The sequence below is a fragment of the Neomonachus schauinslandi genome, chromosome 4 (assembly GCF_002201575.2).
Source record: "Neomonachus schauinslandi chromosome 4, ASM220157v2, whole genome shotgun sequence".
NCBI lineage: Eukaryota > Metazoa > Chordata > Mammalia > Carnivora > Phocidae > Neomonachus > Neomonachus schauinslandi.
Window position 1 is genome coordinate 146,541,503 of NC_058406.1, and position 20,649 is coordinate 146,562,151.

At 48.7% G+C, this 20,649-nt stretch overlaps 1 protein-coding gene across 1 annotated transcript; it reads right to left on the minus strand.

The window, feature by feature from the left end:
* Positions 1–7,669: 7,669 nt before the first annotated feature.
* GEM (GTP binding protein overexpressed in skeletal muscle) lies at positions 7,670–19,311 on the minus strand. The gene is made up of 5 exons (XM_021688269.1): positions 19,195–19,311; positions 17,509–17,845; positions 11,303–11,379; positions 10,426–10,630; positions 7,670–8,978 (listed from the first exon to the last, which is right to left on the minus strand). The coding sequence occupies exons 2-5, from the start codon at positions 17,834–17,836 to the stop codon at positions 8,701–8,703; spliced, it is 888 nt and encodes a 295-aa protein (XP_021543944.1). The 5' UTR covers positions 17,837–17,845; positions 19,195–19,311; the 3' UTR covers positions 7,670–8,700.
* Between the last annotated feature and the right edge of the window lie 1,338 nt (positions 19,312–20,649).

Consider the following 20,649-nt stretch of genomic DNA (forward strand, 5'->3'; position numbering starts at 1 on the left):
GATTAAGAGGGAAAGCAGCCAGCTGCAGACTGCAGAGGAGGCATCCGTTCTCTGGGTCCTGAAATCAGGTTATCTATGAGGCAGTTCCCAAGTGGGAGAACTTAGAGGAACCCTCTTCTGGAGGCAGGCGTGGAAGGCTGGAAACAAGAGAGCCAGGCAAGAGGCCTGAGATAATGCACCCCAACCTGCACCCCGAGGGACTAGGGGCTAATTATCTCCACCATTCTAGACTGTACTGTTTATGTGTGGAACACAGGTTGCTTAGCAACCTCAGGACTTAAAAAAGGCTTTTGGAAATTTTAGCCTGTTCTCAGCTGCTAAGTGGAACTCCCTTGGCAGGGAGTTTGGGCCACCCCTTGGCCAGGGCATTTGGGTGGAATTACCCACCAGAATGGCATTGAGACTGCCCAAGGGAAAGATGATAATTTAGGATACCAGGGTAGAAGAGTCTCTTGTTAAATAGCCCCTCCCTTGCTCCAGGCTTCCTCTTAAAAGAAGTATCTGAAGGCTCTTGGTTTTCGTTTGAATAAAGAAAATAACAAAACATAGCTAAAACCTTTTGAGCTTTCATCACGGGCCAGTGACTGGGCTTTGTGTGCATTCTCCCATCTCCTGTAAAAAAAAAAAAAAAAAAAAAACAACTAAGAAGTAAATAACTTTTTAATTCATTTATTCAATTTCTTCATTCAGATGAAAAACCTGAGCCTACAAAGGATTAAGTTACTTGTCCAGGTTACCCAGCTGGGAATAGGTGAAGCCAGGACTTAAACCCAGGCAACTGGACTCCAGAACCCACCCTTTTCTCAGCCACTTCATCCTGTCTTTCCAGCTACCTGCGCACAGGGCTGCTCGGTCTGCATCTTCCCGCTCAGGCACAAAGGAAGCGGATTCTTTGTGTCCACTTCCGTCTTCTTTCTCATATGCCCAAGTACAACCGCAAGCACCTGTGAAACCCTCAAGTCCCCTTTATCTGTTGAATGCAGCACTTGTCTGCATAAAAGCAGGGGAACGGACAAGGCCACCATCAACCCGATTTTTTTATGAGTCAAACGTCCTCATCTTCAGTACCTAAAATAGCATGTCTCATTGCCCACTGTCTGTACAGAGACTCTCAAAGACACAATTAAGGAAATCAAATTAAGAGTTCCCTTCTTTTGCTGCCAGAAGAAGTAGCATTGGCATTTTCCCAACTGCTAATGCTTTTTAACTGGCTTTATACATTCCAAGAGACAGGGATCAGGGCCAGTCCAATATATCAGCAAAGTAGGCGAGTGTCTACATGCTGGGATCCAAGAGAGAAGCCGGGGAGGAGGGCACTGAGAGACCCGCCTACTTTAAAAGACCTTTCCCCATGCCAGTCACTCTGTAATTCTCCCTCAAACACTGTCGAAGTAATTGATGGGCAAACAAGTCCCAATACCACCTCATTCGTGCGTAACACTTTAATAATCCTGCAGAGATTTGAATATTCTTTAGGATTAAAAATCACTTTTACTTACCACATTTTGTCATCTTAAAAACCCTGTGAGGTTGGTATCACTTTTCTTATTTTATATGTGAGGATTTTAAAGCTCACTAGTAATTAGCAAAGGCAGGACTAGTACCTAAGCCTTTAATACCAAGGCGTAAGATATTTACACTTACCAACACAATTACTCTTACACAATTCCTTCACCTGCCAGAAGCCTGAGCCTAAGACAAGTTTTCATAGGTGTCCTGAGAAGAGCCAAGTCTGGTTTGAATCGACCAATTCAGCCTTAGTCTGGGAACCCCAGTGCTCGAATGCTAATAAAGGCATATGCCCCGGGGCCTCCCTCTCTTTCCGTCTGCACCTGCCTTGAGCTCCCCATGCACCCCCTCGAGGCCTCTGTGCTATGTACTTGGTCCAGGACTTGTGCAAAACTCCGCTTCAATTTCTCTTGTGGTCTCTTTTTGATCTGTGGCTCCCTACCCAGCACCCTGTACTCCACTTAACAAATGTTAACTTAGCAAGTGGTAACAAGGGGCACCTGGGTGGCTCAGTCGTTAAGCGTCTGCCTTCAGCTCAGGTCATGATCCCAGGGTCCTGGGATTGAGCCCTGCATTGGGCTCCCTGCTCAGCGGGAAGCCTGCTTCTCCCTCCCCCACTCCCCCTGCTTGTGTTCCCTCTCTTGCTGTCTCTGTGAAATAAATAAAATCTTTAAAAAAAAAAAAAAAGAAAGTGGTAACAATTAGCACCAGCATCCTTATCGGCACTAATCTGGGCTGTGACTCAGAGAATTCAGTTCGTAGTGACAGCTCAAATGGGCCCCTCTTGGGGTGCTCAGGGAAGGTACCCCCGGGCTGACTACCTAGCCCGCTCCGCTCGCTTGCGTTGCATATTCATGGCGCTGCAGGTCTCGTCCAGAAGACATCTGTATGGCCTGGTTTCGCTTATTTTTTCCCACCTCGGCTCAGAACTACTTTTGCCCAATCATCCCTCAGATAACCCAAGAGCCTCACGCTGCTTTTTCCAAGTCGTGAAACACATCCTGGCAGGCCACCAGCTCCCTCTTATAATCAAATGGATGAATCACAAGGAGATTTCCTCTGGATTTTTTTAATAGGACTTAATAGGCTGTAATTCCCTCATCAGATTTTTATTCTCAAACACCTGCCCTCTGTACTACGAGCACTCCCTGCCTTCAGACGAGGCTGGTGTAAATGTGTGTGTGTGAACCCACCCACATGCATCTGTAGGTCTGGTCGTATATGCATCCCTGTCTGTGTGTGCATATGGGTATAAAATTGCTAATGCCTTTCCAGAAAGCGCCTTCCAAAACTTTCAAATTCCCCACAAGGCAGCCGATTTCTCCAAGTCAAACAGCTGCCCTCGGGCCTCTGGGTGATACCAGTAAGACACGGGGCACTTCTCAGTGCCCCCACATTTCCATGTTTCTAAATGCTGACAGTAAGGGGTTAGCTTCTCTACTTCGATTCAAGTAGTTAAAAACAGCACAGCCGAAGGCACGGACACATTATTTTTAAAATATTTTATTTATTTATTTGTCAGAGAGAGCACAAGTTGGGGGGGGGGGGTGGCAGGCAGAGGGAGAAGCAGACTCCCCGCTGAGCAGGGAGTCCTACGCGGGACTCGATCCGGGGACCCTGAGATCATGACTTGAGTCGAAGGCAGACACTTAACAGACTGAGCCACCCAGGTGCCCTGGCACATTTTTATCCGACTTCTTTGACCACAATCCCAGCAAACTTAAATGACAACTCGTCCTGAGTTTCAGAAAGGACATGCACCTCTTGAATACTCCATTCCTTTGGTGGACGCTGCGATAGTAAGACCGCCCAGCCCCATTTTGGGCATATACTGAAAAGTGGAGCAAGATGAGTCTAGTTGATGTTTGAAGTTCCTCTAATGGCAGTACTCTACTTCTCCTTTAACTGTGAGACCTCTCTTTCCCACCTGTACCCCCGAACATGCACGCGCGCACACACACACTCAACGCATGCACTCGCGTGCGCACGTGCAAGCCTCCACGTGCACACCCACGCAGAGCCACCTGTGCGCCCTGCCGGCCTTCGCCAAAAGCCTCCAGCCCTTGTTTGCATACATTTGTGCCTAGCCGTATTATAAGAAAAGCAGGTGTGCCGTGTTCCCTTCCCCGTTTCCCAGGAAGTTAGGCCGCACAAGGACCGATGGTTTAGGGTCTCTTGCCCCGGGACTGTTTTCCAGACAGTCGCAGTCAGAAGCCGAGCCCTGACTCCAGGGCGATCTTACTCCTGCGTTTGCCCCCCTCAGCGGCCGTCCCCCCGCTGTCCGAGGCATCCGCACCGCTGTCTGCTGTGGCCGGCGTCGGGCCTCAGTGCTCTGCGAGCCCTCCCCGTACAAAACCTGAACGCTGCCAGACGCTTGCGCCCCGGAAGCCCATCCTGGACTTTCTGGGGGGCTGCTGCCTCCGATGAACAGCGCCCTCGCTCTGCCTGCAGCGCATTCCCGCCTGCACCAGGCTCCGTGCCCCGGTGGCTTCCTCACCGAGCTCCTCACAGGGCCATCTCATGCCTTCTGGTTCCTGCCAGTCAGCTCCCCTGGGCCATGTGCTGAAGCGGCGCCACTTGGCCCGTCACATCCTTGTTTGGAAACATTCGAGCGCCGGCATCGTCTTCTGAACCAAGTCGAACCTCTCAGTCTGGAAATCGACATATTCTGCAACTGCTCCCCATCTTCCCTTGCAGATTGCTCACTTCCCACCTCCTGGACAGATGATACATTAAGCCCTTTCCAATTAATCCTCACAATAATCCTTTGAGATGGGTATTATCCTTGTTTTTCAGATGAAGAAATTGAGACTTACAGCTGCTAAGTAAGTTGCCCTAAATAACCCAAAGTATTTCGTTTCCTAGGGCTGCTGAGTTTACCATAAACTTGGTGGCTTAAAAAACAACAGAAATGTATTCTCTTGCAGTTCTGGAGGCTAAACATCTAAAATCATGATGTGGGCAGGGCCATACTCACTTGGAAGACATTAGGGGAGAATCCTTCCTTCCCTTCCCAGCTCCTGGTGGTCCCGGGCATTCCTTGGTACTTATATTGGCTTACAGCTGTATCACTCCTGTCTCTGCCCCATCTTCACGCCGGCCTCTTCCCTGTGTGTCTCTTCTGTGTCCAAGTCTCTCTCTCTCTCCTTTGTGCATTCATTGGATTGAGGGCCTACCCTAACTCCAGAAAGATTTCATCTTGAGATCCTTAACTAATTGCATTTTACCTGTGGAAATCTTTTTTTTTTTTTTTAAGATTTTTTATTTGACGGAGAGAGAGCACAAGTAGGCAGAGGGGCAGGCAGAGGGAGAGGGAGAAGCAGACTCCCCGCAGAGCGGGGAGCCCGATGCGGGGCTCGATCCCAGGACCCTGAGATCATGACCTGAGCTGAAGGCAGACGCTTAACTGACTGAGCCACCCAGGTGCCCCTACCTGTGGAAATCTTGAATAGCCTTCAAGATCAAGCTCAATGGCACTTCCTCCAGGAAGACATTCATGATTACACCGGCCAAGGAAGGAATTCTTTCTCCCACCCAAGCTCCAACTGCCTTACTTCACGTCTCTGCTGCTCCTGCTTATCTTCTACATCCTATTCTGGGTTTTTGTGCAGTTGTCCTTGTTCACCACTGTGCCCACTTCCCACTAATGTATCACAACCTCCTTCTCGTACCATGTATTCTCCACAGCTCCTTGCACGGCAAGAGCTCCACAGATTTAGCCAAGTGAACTCATAATCATCTGCCTCTCCCTGTACTGAATAGTTCACGTATTAGTGAGCAACAATGTAGGATGCTTAAAAACCAACTCTTCCCCAATGTTCCCACTTCCCCAAAATGGAAATTTTTTAAATAGCCCAATTTACTTTCCCACATCAAATCCAATCATTTTATTAATAATGTTTTCCTTCATTTGAATCTTATCTAATGACAGCAAATCCAGACCCTTCCTGGTATAACCCTCCCATGGTTTTTTCAGTTTCTTCCCACCGCCAAAGCCACCTTCTCTAGCTTCTTGGGACAGGCAAATATACAATTTTGGGGGGCTCTGAGGACCTGGATAATGTCTTTGTCATTATATTCCCAGCACCCAGCGGTGCCCGGGTGCCCCATCCTGTTGAAGGATGCACGAGGGAATGAAGGCATAAACGCCTCGTTAGAAGTCCTCGCGGGATGATAACCTTTGCAGGTCTCCACCATCCTCACCACAACCCTGTGAAGCAGGTGTCATTGTTATTCCCACGTCACAGATGGGAAACTGAGGCTGAGAGGATAAAGAAGTTCCTCCTGGTCACACATCTAAGTGATGAAACCAGAGTGAAACCAAGTCTGTCTGACTCCAGAGCTGTAGCTCTTCCCCAGAAAGCCTCTAAGACTGGAATGCACCCTGTATTGTCCTGCCCTGGTTCAAGCTGAAGGAGGCCCCGTGGGACAATCCTCAACAGGCCCTTCAGCTTGAGAGTGTTGGCAGCTGTTGGCCCTTTGGCTGGGAAGGTTAGAAGTGACTAGGATGGTTGAATCTAGGAGAATAGAGAATAGCCTAAAGAATGTATGTTTAGGGTGTGTGTGTGTGTGTGTGGTGTTATGTATGTGGGATGCGGGGTGAGTGGTGTGGGATATATGTGCTGTGATTGCTGTATGTACGTGTTTATGCGTGTGCTCTGGGGAGGGGTGTGTGCGGCGTGGGGGATGTGGGTGGGGTATGGGATGTGTGGCATGTGTGTATGGTGTGCATGTGTGTGGTGCGTAGTGTGTGTGGGGGTGCAGTATTGTGTGGAGTGTGTGCTATGTATGTGGGGGGGGGTGATGTGTGGAGGTGGTACCATGTGGTGTGTGTTGGTGGCACCTGGGGATGAAAAGAGCTGTGTCTATAGGAAACAGTTTGGGATCCTGAAAGATGCAAAGGACTCCGAGTCACATCTGGACTCTACTCCAAGCCCAGACACAACATCTGAACTGGGACAAGCCATCTATCCCCCTGAACTTGCTTGCTGTAAAATGGCCTGTCAACTTCATGGGCCATTTGGAAACTCTATTCACGAAGAAACAGATAAAGGCCCAATATACACGAGGGACTGCATTGAAGAGTATAGCGGTAAAAGGGAGAAATAGCCATCCCTGATTTTAAGGAGTTTCCGTTCCATCTGGGGAAAGGCAAACTTATAAAACTGATTTATGCAGAATGGAAGGTGTATGACGATGAAAACAGACATCTCTTGAGCTCTTCATGTTTAGCAGATTAAAAGATGTTCATCTCACAATCTTACAGGTAGGTATTAGTAACAACCCCATTTTGCAGAGGAGAAAACTGATGGTCACAAAGGTTTCGTCTTTGCTCCAAAGACACACTGATGTTAAATGGCAGTGACATTGCCTGAATGTTCACTCTTATCCTCTCCCTGGACTGTTTCCTCGAGCACTGCGAAGAGGCCAAGTGCACAGAGATGGGCACCTCATGCTCAATGTGGATTTGGAAAAAGGAGAGCGGGCCAGCAGAACTGAGTTCTAAGGCTGTGGCTTTAGGCGATATTCAGAAACATAGGGAGGGGAGGTGCCAGAAGGTACACGCAGGGGCCACTGATGTGAAAGGGGGACACCGGGTCATCCCACTCCAGCAAGGGGTCACACACAGCCACGGGAAGGTCAAACTGTATTAATGCCATCAAGGAGAATTTGGTTACAGTCATGCCTGGTAGATTGCAGGCTGAAAACCACCTTTTTTTTTTTTTTTCTTCTTTGCCCCCTAATCTAATTTCCTCTAATGCTTTAGTCAAGCGTAGGGCCATGAGCCTTTGGGGAGCAAAGGTCCATCTGTTCAGTCAGGAATTTGCCAAAGTAAAAGATCAATCTGGCTTTTATTGTACTTAGCATTTAGAGGACCCCAAATACTTCCCAACTGTATTAGCCAAAAATAATTATTGTGAGTCATGGTTCCGAAGGAGAGATGTCAGGGATAGTCTTTGAAACAAATAACAATGGGGCTACCACCAATGAAAAGAAGAAATAAAATAACAGGTATGTTTCTGTAGAGTGTGCTTGCTCTAAAAACAAATAGAAAGAATCATAATCGTCTTATTTGGGGAGGAAAAAACATTTAAGAATGCCTTTTTTTTCCCAAAGATTTTATTTCTTTTATTGTAAGATATATAGGTAAAAACTTGCATATTCTGAAAAAGATAGAAAATGGTAATAAAATGGACACTTTTCCTATTAAGAAATATGTTCATAAATATGCTTTATCAAATGTTAAAATGGTTATTATTTTGCAAAATAACAATAAATAGAGCAGAGCTGTGGCATATAAGGGTCAACCCAAAGTACTGAAGTATTTATGTTTTGTGTTTTATAAAAATTCAGACCTCTGATTATATTTCAAAATTTGGCATTTTGCACTCCAGGTTATCAATAATTCAGATTTTTAAAATATATTCATGATGGCCCCAAGACCTTAAAAACAATGAAAACACAAAAGGTGGTTTGACTAAGTAGAATTTAAGTAATTTTCCCCTCAACAAAAAATTTAAGACACAAAAGCCAAGATATGATTTTTGATCCCTTAAGTGGCACCCCTATCAGTTCCCAATTCTACAAATTTCTGGATCCCCAACTATGGGCATGGAACAAAAATTGTTCGCTAAGCTTTAGTTTCCAGGAAGGTCCATCATTTCTTTTCACAGCTTGATGGAGCAATAATAGTCATGATTATGATGAGCCCGGTTCTACAATCCTAGCTCCATGAATATAAGGTACAGAGAAAGAAATTCTCCCTCCTTTGGATAAATCCTTTGACAGCTTTCCTGTATTTGTCTATGGCCCACTGGCCTCAAATTCATGTATCGGAACACTGGGTGACATTTTAATAACAAAAAGTTCTTGTTCTGAGCATTCTTTTGTAGGCTTCAATTCTCTACTATCCAGAGGAGAGAGCAAACACATGTGAACCCCAAACACATCCTTTGATGAGTCTTGGGTGTTCAAGTAGCAAGGTCAGGCTTTTCTTGTAAATAAATACTGATTTTACAAAGATCTTTCGTTTCCCATGCATGATGCTGCCCTTGAGGCTAACAAGCTAATTCCCAGCTACAATGGGGGAAACCTTATCTAATAATACTTAAGGATCCAATCTAATATAGATTATCAGTCCCAATGGTGTTCAACGATGTCCATAGGGGGACATCTGGGGTGACTGGGGGCCTAGAGCACAGAGAGGTCATGGCAGGATTTGGACTTGAGCTTGAAGGCCATATTCTTGTTGTTTTTGGCCACGATCTTGCCCCAGAAGCGCCGGGCTTTCCTGGGGATGCTCTCCCTCCTTTTCTGGTAGGCCAGACGCCGCTCGTTCTTTTCCTTGCTGTCCCGCCGGAGGCGGACCTGCCGCACAATGCCCTCAAACAGCTCCTTCACGTTGTGCTGGACGGCCGCCGACGTCTCGATGAACTTGCAGTCAAACACCACAGCACACGCTCTCCCTTCTGGGGAGGAAAGGAGGGGAGAAGAAAGTCAGAGGGGCTCCATGGCCCAGGCCAAGCTAGCGGGCTCCGTACTCGGAGCTGTCGCCAGGCAACTCTAGGTCAGGCGGCCACGTGGTGGTGACAGTGTCCTCCCAGCACACAGGGAGGCGGTCACAGGAAGCTTCCCGCAAGCAGGAGAGGTGGGCTCTAGAGCTGGTCCACCACAGATGCACTGTGTGGAGGTCCAACTGCATCAGCCACGGTAACACCAACTCAGTAAAAACCGCAGCCTTCACTTACTGCACTTACCATGTTACTGGAAAAACACATTCTCCCTCCCAGACAGATGAAGAAACTGAGGTCGGGGGTGATCTTTAAAAACATGAGGGAGTTCACACAGCCTGTAAGCGGCAGAAGTGAATCCAGGCCTGCTTCATCCTCACGCTCGGATTCTTAACGCTTTCTGCTGACTCGGTTTCCCCGAATTGAAAAACAATCCTACTCTTTGACTTTCCTCTCTTAAAAAATGATGTTAAAGCTCTGATGAGGTTATTTTGAAAAAATGTTGATGATTTCACAAATGTACAATACAGTCTCCAGCAAACTGTATAAACAAGCTTTTCTGGAGTGGCCTCCGTGTCAAAAGTTCCGTTGTGTTCACTGACCACGTATCCAAGTTTGGCTTAGAAAAAAATGATCAGTGTAGACAGTCGTCTCCTAAGAGTAAGACATTCCCAAGCTAGTTGTAGACATTAAGTCTTCATCAGGTTTCTTTCCTCCCGAGTGGGGCCTGGCAATGCAGGGTTTTAATTTTTACCATTGTACCAGGAACCAAATCTGTATATGGACAATAAAATCTCAAGGGCCCCCCGTCCCCAGCAAATAGGCGATATCCCTGAACTAAACATGAAGATGTCTAGGTGACACCATCAGATTGATGCCTTCACGGAAACTTAGGAAGCAAAAGGCAAGGGGCGGGACGGTGTTCCTAGGGTCTCCAGGAACCAGAGGCAGCCAGAGTGGAATGCTTATTCTCACTGAAACTCCCACAGTGCCCCACATCAGAGTTCCCATCCTTCTTACATAAAGACACTACTTATATTTCCCTGAACTCCTAAGAGCTCCCCAGAGAAGAGAAAAGGACAAGGAGAAAAGGTTGGGGAGTGCCAGTAAATCCAACCCCCCCAGCATAATCTTTTCCCACAAGCAATTCCAGGCTGGGGAAAATGGGAATCCAGCAAGTAGCCCAGATGGACAAGGGGGCGGCCATCAGCACAGGGATCATCTGCTGGGAACGCTGGCATCTTCTACACAATACTCCACAGAGCATTTTAATAATGAGTCCCTGGTGCCAGCTTCACAAAAGAAGAAGAAAAGAGGGAAGCAGGAGACTGGTGAAGGAAAGGGAGGTGAAGGAAAAGGAGGTGACCCCGAGAGGGTGTCCGTGGTGGGGCACCACCCCTCTCACCTGATACAGACACTTCCCGGCACCGCACCAGGTCACTTTTGTTGCCCACCAAAATGATAGGAATGTCCTCGGTCTGCCGGGCCCTGCGGAGCTGGATCCGCAGCTCAGATGCCTTCTCGAAGCTGGCATGGTCTGTGATGGAGTAGACAATCAGGTAGGCATCCCCGACTTGCATGCAGTGGTCCTGGAGCCATTCATTCTCCCCCTGAAAAAACGAGAAGAAACTCCTTGAGCTCGGGTGTGCCTGGGAAATGAAGCGTCCTTCGCAAAGAAGCGATCTGTGTATCCTAAGGTTTTTACTATCCAGTTCCTCCTACAGCTTGAGTTGATAAATTATACAACGACTTTGCCAAACCACATTTCCAATTTCTAGCTAATCTACCAAAAATGAGCCCTCTCTGACTTCCAACAACTCCCTTTTGCCTTTTCCCAACTGATGAAATTTCAAATCCTTCTGTGAGAAGAGGGTTCCCAACCAAGAGAAGGTCTAGCATAGAGGCTCAGAAGCCCCAAATCTTTAAAAAGCAAACGTTGAAGACAAGTATTAAGAATGTCAACTTCATATAATCTGGTTTTATATAGCTTTAAATGATCATCCATCCTTCTTGGCACTTTCCCTAAAGCAGATAGACGTTTTTGTCTTTTTTTTAATAGAATTAAGAGCAAATCACTGCAACTTGCTTATTATTCAGAGCTCATTTGTGAATGGCCTCTTCTTGAGAACAGTCTCCTACTTCAGAAAAAAAAAAAAAGCTAATCAAGAAAATGAGCCCACCTCACCTAGAACACTAAAAAGGACAAGGTCACCCTTGCACCAAACAGCCTGTTGGAAGGCAAGCCCTGAAGGAATTTACGGAGAGCTACAGGCTCTGCATACCTTATTTTCCCACATGTCCAGGAGTATAATTGTTGCACTCTCCCCATCAACAATCAGTGTTCGCTCGTACGTATCTTCTGGAAAAGAAAGAACAGTAATACTGGAGTCAGGAAAATAGGCAACACTTTTACCTGAGTGTCATGTAGGAAATTATGTTACAAAGTAAGCCTACGAAATATGCAATTAATTATGCAAATATGCAGATACTCACAAAGGCAAATTACTATTTCTTAATCACCTTCCACAACGTTCTACGTATGTTCCTCCAGTACTTCCTGAGCAGAACACCTATGTCTTCTGAATGTGTCTCACTGAGCCACTTGAAATGAAGACTTTCGTTTTCATCATTCCTAGACCTTTGCTCTAGGGAAACCATCTATAAGGATAAACTCACTGAGAGCTTTTGACTCCGATTCAATGGATGATGGCTTGAGAATCACCCAAGGGAACCGTAAGCCTCATTCGTAAGCCTTACATGGAAATCCACTGTACCTTTCAGTGGGGGTATTACTGGACATTCACTGGCAATTTCAGGAGCCCTGGGCTCAGAGACATTTTTCCTGTTTTGAGACACGCAAGAAAAAAACCTTGAGACTGTCCCTGTCTTGGCTGAGGTTTGCTCCCTCAAAAAAGTACAGTTCCCTAGGAATAAACAGGCTTTTCTTTTTCCATCTTAAGTACAGCCTTAAGTGCAGCCTCCAGCTCCACTTGGTAATGGAAACTTTCCTCCCTGCACTTGAGCCCAGTCTGAGTATAGGTGAAGGGTGAGCAGTACGAGGGGCCAGAGCAGCTCCAGCCCACAGAAATCAGTTGGGGGGGGAGGGTTGGCTGAGTTAACTGGGATTTTGCAGAAGTGATTCCCATCAACTGCATACAAAGAAGCCCATCCCCACTCTATTTTCACAGTGAGGTTTCCTGTTGTGAGTTTCATCATTTGAAAATTATGATTTTCATAGTGATTTTTTTTTTTTTTTTTTTTTTTAACCATTTTTCTTGCTGCTCCTCTTGCCTTAAATCTGTTCCCTGGAAAATCCAAAAGGCTTGCGCCCTTACCTCCTTCCAGAAGCGCTCCCTCACCATCTACTTAAACTTGCAATACATCTTCCCTACCAATATTTTACTCCCTTCCAGTTTTTCTTCATCATACTTAAAGGTACCTAACATGCAATCCATTTATTATTTTCTGTCCCTCTCACCCCCAGAACATGAAGGCAGAGATCTGCATCTGTGATGTTTACTGCTATACCCCCCCCCCCCCCCCCCCCCCCCTCGGGCAGCGCTCAGCATACTTCAGGTGGGCAGCAAATGCTTATTGAATGAATGAATGAATGAGAACCACAGCACTGGGGATATAAGCACAAGCACGCCTGAGTAGAATCTGGATGCCATCCCTTTTTAACTATGTGCCTCTGGACCATTGAAGTGCTCTGGGCCTCAACTTCTTCATCTACGAAATGGGACTGATAACCGTATTCATGCCTTAAGGCCGCATGACCATTACCTATGTTAAGCCTGGGCACAAAGTAGAAAGGCAATAAATATTAGCTGCTGTCCTCACTTGTTCGGATGGAGGAGGCTGGTTCTTGCCACACGTGGCATTTCCTACCATAGCTAAAAGCCAGCTTAAAAGCGCCACTTGGGGAAACCAGAGCATTTCTTATTTTATAGGAATAAGGGGTTTATTAAAAGTAATGCTCCTGTTTAAATGTTTCTTCATCTAGGAATTGGAATCAGGGGAGGGAAAGGAAGGAAAACACAGACAAATGAGAAGAAAGTTAACCAGGGATGGGATGGCTCTGTCTTTCTGTCAGTCTCCCTGCCTCTACAAGGTATCATTCTAAGCAATGGTAACGGTGTCCCCACTGGGGGATTAAAAGTCTTTTATGCCCATCCTGTCTGCCATGCACAACTTGCAGCATGATTGGGATCACAGTGCGATGCACAATCTGGCTTACTGCACAGTATGACAGAGTACGACTCAACAGGCATATTTATACAGCCAAATGGAAATGGTCAGAGCCTGAGCAGCACAGAAGGGGGGCCGGCTGACTGCCCCTTGCTACCTTGGGCTTCGTCTCTTTTTCTCTAAAAGCTTTCCCTGTGCTCAGGAAATCCAAAACAGCACTTTCTCTGTCCTCAGCCTACCACTCACCACCCAAAAGCAGGTACAAGGGATTCACCAGGGTCCCCAGCAGTTCAAAGAGAAACATACCTACCACACTGCAATAGCTAGAGGAAAAAGCAAACCCAAACTTTCCCTTGGTTCACGAGGTATCAGAACATCAGCCTAGAGAAAAAGTGGTTTAAGGATTACACCTTAAAAAGTAGATGCCTAACTGCTTTGCTGTTCTGCCAAGATTCCTGGACTTACCCTTGCCTGAAAATCGTGCTGCAAACCCAGGAGCCGAAAACAACGTGTCTCCACCCTGCTTCACTGCGTGTGACCCACACCTAGGTTTACATACTGCCTCTGGCTACCAGGCCCACGGATTCTTCAGACACACTAAGCATCCTGCTTCCTGGCCCTCGGCTAACCAGGAGAGGGCCCTGCCTGCACCCAAAGCTCTAGTTTCTCTTCCTCCCCTTGTCACTCACTTTTTAGCCTTCTCAAGAGCTAATCAGGTGGGGAGAGGGGAGATAAAAGAATATGAATTCTAGGGGCGCCTGAGTGCCTCAGTCGATTAAGCATCGAGTCCTTTGAAATTTGCCCTGGGTTGAGGTGTGTGGAGAAAGGGTTGAGGCCTATTGGCTTGTAGGGCTTTTCAGGATCCTGGGTCTGGGGAAGTCCTCTTTTCTCCCGTGCTCTGGGGGTGCACTTGCACACTCTGTGTAATGAGAGATCATCCTCAGGGGGTAGGCTGGAGCTTCGATGACTGGGTGACCGTCGCTATCTTCCCTGGACTAGCACACCTTAACCTTTCATTTGACCCCCACTGTGCGTGGAGGGCCCCCCAGCCCAGGACTGGCTCCAGTGCCGTGTGGGACCTGCACAGGCATTCTCTCTCATGCTGCAACGGGCTCCTGCAGCCTCTTAAAAGCTCTGAGGCTCCAACATCCCTCTCCCCCAAAACTCTCAATGGCTCTCAGCTTTCCTAGCCCAGGAGATGCCAACGGGCCCTGAAGGAACACCTGCTCTAGGAACACTGTCCTCGCCTCCTGCAGCGTCTCATAGGGCCCTGGCCAGGAGTAGGACGAGAGTGGATGGGGACCAGAAGTGACTGAAGTGCCAGTTTGAGAAGGTAAGTCCAGGGAAAGGAACGGTAGATTCAGAATCGGCTCTTTCATTCATTCCGTACTTCTACATGCCAGGCACTGGGCTACATGTTTAGTATATGTTCTCTCCTTGACTCCTCTAATGTCCTGTGAAGCAGGAATTGTCCGTTTCAATAACGGGGAAGTCTGACGAGGGTCAGTCCCTTGTGCGAGAGCGCTCAGCTACGTCCGTATCCAAGCTGGGCTCCCAACCCACACCGACAGCCTGAAGCCCAGTGCTCTTCCAGACTCCCCGTGTGCAGGTGCCGTACCTTCCCACCCACCTCAGGCCTTCCAAGCCCCAGGCGTTCTTAGGGTCCAGCTCAGAGACCGCCTCTTCCATGAACCCCTTCCTGATTTCCACAGCCAAAAGTAATCTTTCCTCCTCTGATTTCCCACAGCACTGTCCTTGTACCTCTTTCGAAACACTCATCACACCCGATCTTGGTGTACAGATGGTGTACATCCGTCTCTATCGCACATACTGTAAGCATCTTTAGGGGGAAGCCCTAGGACTCTTTGCACATCCCCGTAGTGATTCACTGAATTCCATGGTGTATGTTCACTAACTATTTAGGAATGAATGAAGGGATGAATAAATGAATGGCATTAAATGTGTAGAGAGAGTCATAAGATTATTGTAATATAGCTGTAACAACATCCATCTTTATTAGAAGAAAATCTGATGAGAGTATTGTATAGAGGATTTTTTTTTTTTTTTATGGTTAATGCTGAAAAAAGAACAATGTGGGGGCATGCCTTGGAAAACCTTCTTCTTTGGAAACATGAGGCCCCTAGTGATTCCAACAGCTGCCTACAGATAAGAGATGTAATCCTAGACAGTATAAATTAAGTTACTCAAATAGGACACATTAGATAGGATGGGTCAATGGAGAAGCTTCTTGCCCAAGATTCTCTGAGGAGGTAAGCATTCTCCCTCTCCCTCCCCACTTTAAATAAAGAGTTCTCCCAAATACCGAAGCCTGCCTTCCCAGATTCCAGGTATGAGTCGGTCTTCTTAACACTCTATGCCTATGGGGATGCCACCCCCCGAGAGGTACCACTCCACTCGAATGGACATTTTTGAAAGTCTGCTACCCACCAAATTTTTCAAGACCTCCCTCAAAAAACAAGACTCCTGGTTGATCTCTTCCTTCTGTCAATCTCCCAAAACACTTTCCTGTTACTTCTTACAGTATTCACCCTGCTCTGAATTACAGCCACTGACACTTCACTTGTTCCCAAGAGGGTGTCCTGCATCTTACACGTCACTGGGTACCCCAGAGCCTGGCACAGAGCCAGGCATGCACCTGACACTACCAGCATGTGGACGCTAAACCCAGGGGTTGGTGGGCACAGTGAATGCACACAACCAGGTCTGACTCCCGGCCAGACCACGGGCTAGCTTTATCACCCTGGGAAAGTGACGTGATGTCGTAAGCCTCCATTTCTCCACCTGTAAAACAGGGATATTAAGACAAAATTGGCTCGATTTTTGTTTTATCAGAAAAAACTTAGGAGAAGTACTTCGTAGAGTGTCTGGCACATAGCAGGTTCCCGGTCAATGGCAGTGTAAGGACACCATGGAACTAAGATGACAAAGGCCTGAGCTCTAATTCCAGCTACCCCACTGATTCTAGGTAAGCTACTTGGTATCCCTGAGACTCAGTTTACTCCTATGAGTACAGGAATTTTATAAGTACCAAAATTAACAGTAGCAGATACAAGGTACCCAATAAAGCGCCTCTCCCATTGCAAACATGCATTCTAGATATTCGTTCCTCCCTCCCTTTCTCCTATACCAACAGTCACCCACCAGCCTTTACAGAGAAAGAGAAAATCAGCCTTCCAATACTGACCCTATTTCTCCTTGACTCTCATTTAGCTATCCCTGAGATTCCAGAAGTGAGGAGAGAAATCAACGTTCTATCAATGAGTCATCATTTACAGTCCAGATCAGGAGCTGCCACGTGAAGCAGTGAACTCCCTGACCCTGGAGACAATCAAGAAGAAACGGTTGGCCAAAATGGGCTGACAGGAGGGAGGAAGGAGCAGGACTCCTGTGCGTCAAGCAGAGGGCAGAACCAACTCATCACTAAGGCAGTTCCCTACCCTGGGAGTCTGTGATTCAGCTGTGAGTTGCAAGTAAGAGTACAGACCATGCCACTCGGGCAAGCACTGGAAGGTTCTTCCTTTATGTCTATAGCTGCAGATAAGGATCTGTAGCTCCTCTGGTCACGTACGCTAAGATGGAAGCTGTGGCTGAAAGTCACTGTATGAATACCACTGATGATCAGGATCCTCATACATGTATCTGAGGAACACATGCATTTTTGTGACTACGTCACCTCAAATCCGTTTTGCAAACAGGCGAGTCTTAAATATTTTAAGTGAGATTGTACATGGAACATTGTCTTGAAAACCTGTACATATACAAACACATGTATCACCACTGTTATACTTAAAAAAAATTTAATATTGCACTATTTCAAATATAGATATTAAACTATTTTATGCCCTCAAAAGCCTCTAATAATGGTGGAAACTGATGAACTTACCCTAATAGCTTTTCAAATCTGTTTGGTTTTAGGTATAACCGTGCAAAAAAGCTGTGTCCATACTGAGCTCTTGAAAAGTCCAGGTCAGAGTTGGCAAAAGCCAGAAGTGGGATCCTGACCCTCTGACTCTGCCCTCTTTAATTAGTCTACCCCCCAGTCCCCGCGGCACTGGTATCTAAGAAATTCCCTTTCTGGCCCGGGTTCCATCTAGGAGCATTTTCATTTTCTCGTCCTGAGGCCCCATGCCAGGGCTCTTCTGGGGACTCAGCTTCCCCAGCCAGTGCCAGGGACGCATAATCACCGCTCCCACCTCTGCAGATAAACGACCCACCCCCTCGCTCTTTCGGACTGGACCACCGCTGATGGACAGAAGCCCACTGGGGCTGGGCCACCTACCTCCCAGCACCTCGCAGTCGCTGTCCATGCTGTCATGTACACCTGCAAAAATGTTGGCCAGAGTGGACTTGCCCACCCCCTGCTCCCCTATGAGCACCACCCGGTAGTAGGTGCTCCCCGACTCGGAGGAGATGACGGAGTCTGTGGAGTCAGAGGACCAGCTCCGGCGGCAGTGGTCCTCGGGGGCAGCGGAGTGGCGGCTGCGCTGACTGCACTGGTGGGGCTCCTTCTGGACCATCAGGTGCCTGCCGTCGGCCGGGATACTCCAGCGCTGCTGCGGCCGCATGCCCACAGTGCCCTGGCGCATGGCGACATTGTTCAGGGTCATCGCTGGGTCCTGCAGAGCAGAGCAGCCGAGAGGCACGCATCAGTGAGCGGGAGCCTGGGGGGCTCACCACACAGTCATCAGTGGCATCTCAGCAGATGGGGTGACACCCAAGTAACCCTGACATCGGAACCCCAAGGAAACTGTCCCCAAATCCAAGAGGCTTTCAATTAGTAACCAGCTCCTCAGGCAGACTGTCGTTCACAAAAAGAAAGAAGTACCGTGAACAACACCCACTGCCCCCCTGCTTCCTCCATCCTTGAGCAAGCCTTCAGGAAGCCCACTCGGCACTGACACACAGGCAGCCCGAGCAAACCAGCAGCCTTCGGAGATGGCTCGAAAAGCAACAAGTTAATGGAGCTGGGGACCAGCCGGCCAGGTTAGCTGCTCTTGTCTAAACATGGCTCTTCATTGCACCAGCGTCCAGCGGGCTTCCGTGCCTGGGTGGCAAACACGTGGCAATGACCTCACTCCCTCTGGCTGCACTGGACAAGCACTTATTGGAACTTCCATGTTTAGTAAAGTTGCCCTGATGCTCTCCAGCTGCCCGAATAAGCTATTATTTGGGGGCAAAAAAGAATTTCTGTCTGAGGTTCATGCCTCAGCTCTGCCCTCTTGCCCACAGACATCATGTTTCAAAAATCCCAGCCCCAAGCCCTGTTGTTCCCGCAGGGAAATGACCTGCTCACGTTCGGACCTATCAAACTGGCAGAGAAAATGCTTCACTCTCACTAAACCACGTCCACTCCGAGAGTTCTTCAACCTTCCTGAGGAAAATCAGAAGGCCAAAGACCCTCCTAAATGCCATGGAACAACTTTGCTCCAACTTTCCCTTTGCAAGCCTCCATCCCCTTGCATGGAGGTCTGTTCTCTCAGGCTACTTGAGATAAAGCAGAAGCCTTCTCATTTTTCATAAGCAAGATCATTCGTGAGAGTGAGAAATGCACACTCCTCTTCCCAAACTCACACCCACACTCCACACCCCAACACGCCGGCCACTAACGGGGATGACCGTCCGGTTTTTCAATCTCATTAAGCCGTGCCTCAGTTGGCCGGCTGGCATTCGAACAACAAAAGCATGACGTATCAAGTGAGGGCTGCCCTCTGACCACAGAGTCTGCAGGAGGAGGTGACCTTCCTACTGAACTGAACTAAGGAACCTGATGACAAATGGCATCCTTTGCACCTTAAACTCTGCCCCCCGCCCCCGAACAGAAAACCACAGAGCGCACGGCAAGTTCCAGGGCCTCTTTTCTCAACTTAGAAAGTTGTGCGGGCCGGGAACGCCCACTCCGTGCCCGCGCACTCCCCCCGCCCCGGCCGGCGTCGGGGGGTACCCCCTTCCCAAACCGCCCGCTTACTTGGCTCGGCCGGGTGGGCGCCCACGAGGCCGCGTGTGCTGCGTGGGTGCGTGCTACGATGCTGGGGCCGCCGAGCGCTGGGTGCTCGCGCCGAGCCCGCCGTCCGTGCCGCCGTCCGTGCCGCCGCCCGCAGCCGCCGCGGCCCCGCCGTTTATAGCGCGCCGGCCGGCCCGCGCCGGGGCTTTTCCGTGACGTCAGCGCCCCCGCCGGGAGGGGGCGGCTCTGCAGCAAACTCAGACTTGCAGCCACTTCGCTGAAACGGTTACTCGCAGTCATGTGACCCCCCCTCGACCTTTTGAAAAATAACGACGGTTCCATCCCGGGCTCCTTTATTTATTTTATTTTATTTTTACCAGGTGGGTGTAAGAAGCTGGAAAAATACACGGAGTGCCACTTTTTTTTTTTTTTAAGATTTTTTATTTATTGATTTGACAGAGAGAGACATAGCGAGAGAGGGAACACAAGCAGGGAGAGTGGGAGAGGGAGAAGCAGGCTCTCGGCCGAGCAGGGAGCCCGATGTGGGGCTCGATCCCAGGACCCTGGGATCATGACCTGAGCCGAAGGCAGACGCTTAACGACTGAGCCACCCAGGCGCCCCCACGGAGTGCCACTTTAATCGCGCTTCCCGGCAGAGCGCTGCCGAGCTGTCGGGACATAGGATGGAGAAAGAGGCAGGTTTGAGTTGGGACCCCGGCTTGGCCAGAAAAACGGGGATCGGCCGGGCGCCCGCGGAGACTTTAGCCTCCCGGAGGGGGCTGCAGCCGCCTTGCGTGGCCAGGGCTTGTGTGAGCCTCATGTGCTGCCCGGAAAGCTGCCTCTACCTGCCTCCTGTCCCCCTCTCTCTGGAGGACGAGGGAGGAAAGCCCGGCATCGCTTTACTTCCCTTCTCTGGCACGGGCCCACAGAGACCGGGCCGAAGAGAGGTGACGGAAGGGGGACAAGACCTTGAAAAGGGCAGTTCTTTTCTTTTCTTTTTTCTTTTTTCTTTTTTTTTTTTTTTTTTTTTTTGACAGAAACAGCGAGAGAGGGAACACAAGCAGGGGGAGTGGGAGAGGGAGAAGCAGGCTTCCCGCGGAGCAGGGAGTCCGATGCGGGGCTGGATCCCAGGACCCAGACACTTAAGGACTGAGTCACCCAGGCGCCCGAAAAGGGCAGTTCTAAAAAACAACTTGATGAGGGGTCCAAGCAGATTGTGCTAAATGCTGCTGGCGCTGCTGTGGGCCAGGATGCGGAGGCTCCTCAATCAGGGGATTTAATCAGCGCTCCAATCAGCAGCATCGCTGGGCCGTGGCACGGGGCACGGAGTCAATGCCTCCCAGCCGTGGGGGGAGGAGCCCTGAGCCAGACACGGTTGGGGGGGGGGGGCGCCGCGCTCCTCCACCTCCACGCCAGACTCCCGTGAATGAAGGGCACAGGATAAATTATAACTATTACTATCACCATTTACTAAGTACC

What these genes read in the sequence shown, in the direction of transcription:
- GEM (XM_021688269.1), bottom strand. Translation starts at nt 17,836, where the DNA reads ATGACCCTGAACAATGTCGCCATGCGCCAGGGCACTGTGGGCATGCGG. An exon ending in TGGACATGTGGGAAAATAAG is followed by an intron (nt 10,631 to 11,302) that starts GTATGCAGAGCC and finishes TCGTTTTTTCAG; the next exon opens with GGGGAGAATGAATGGCTCCA. An exon ending in CCGGGAAGTGTCTGTATCAG is followed by an intron (nt 8,979 to 10,425) that starts GTGAGAGGGGTG and finishes TTTCCTCCCCAG; the next exon opens with AAGGGAGAGCGTGTGCTGTG.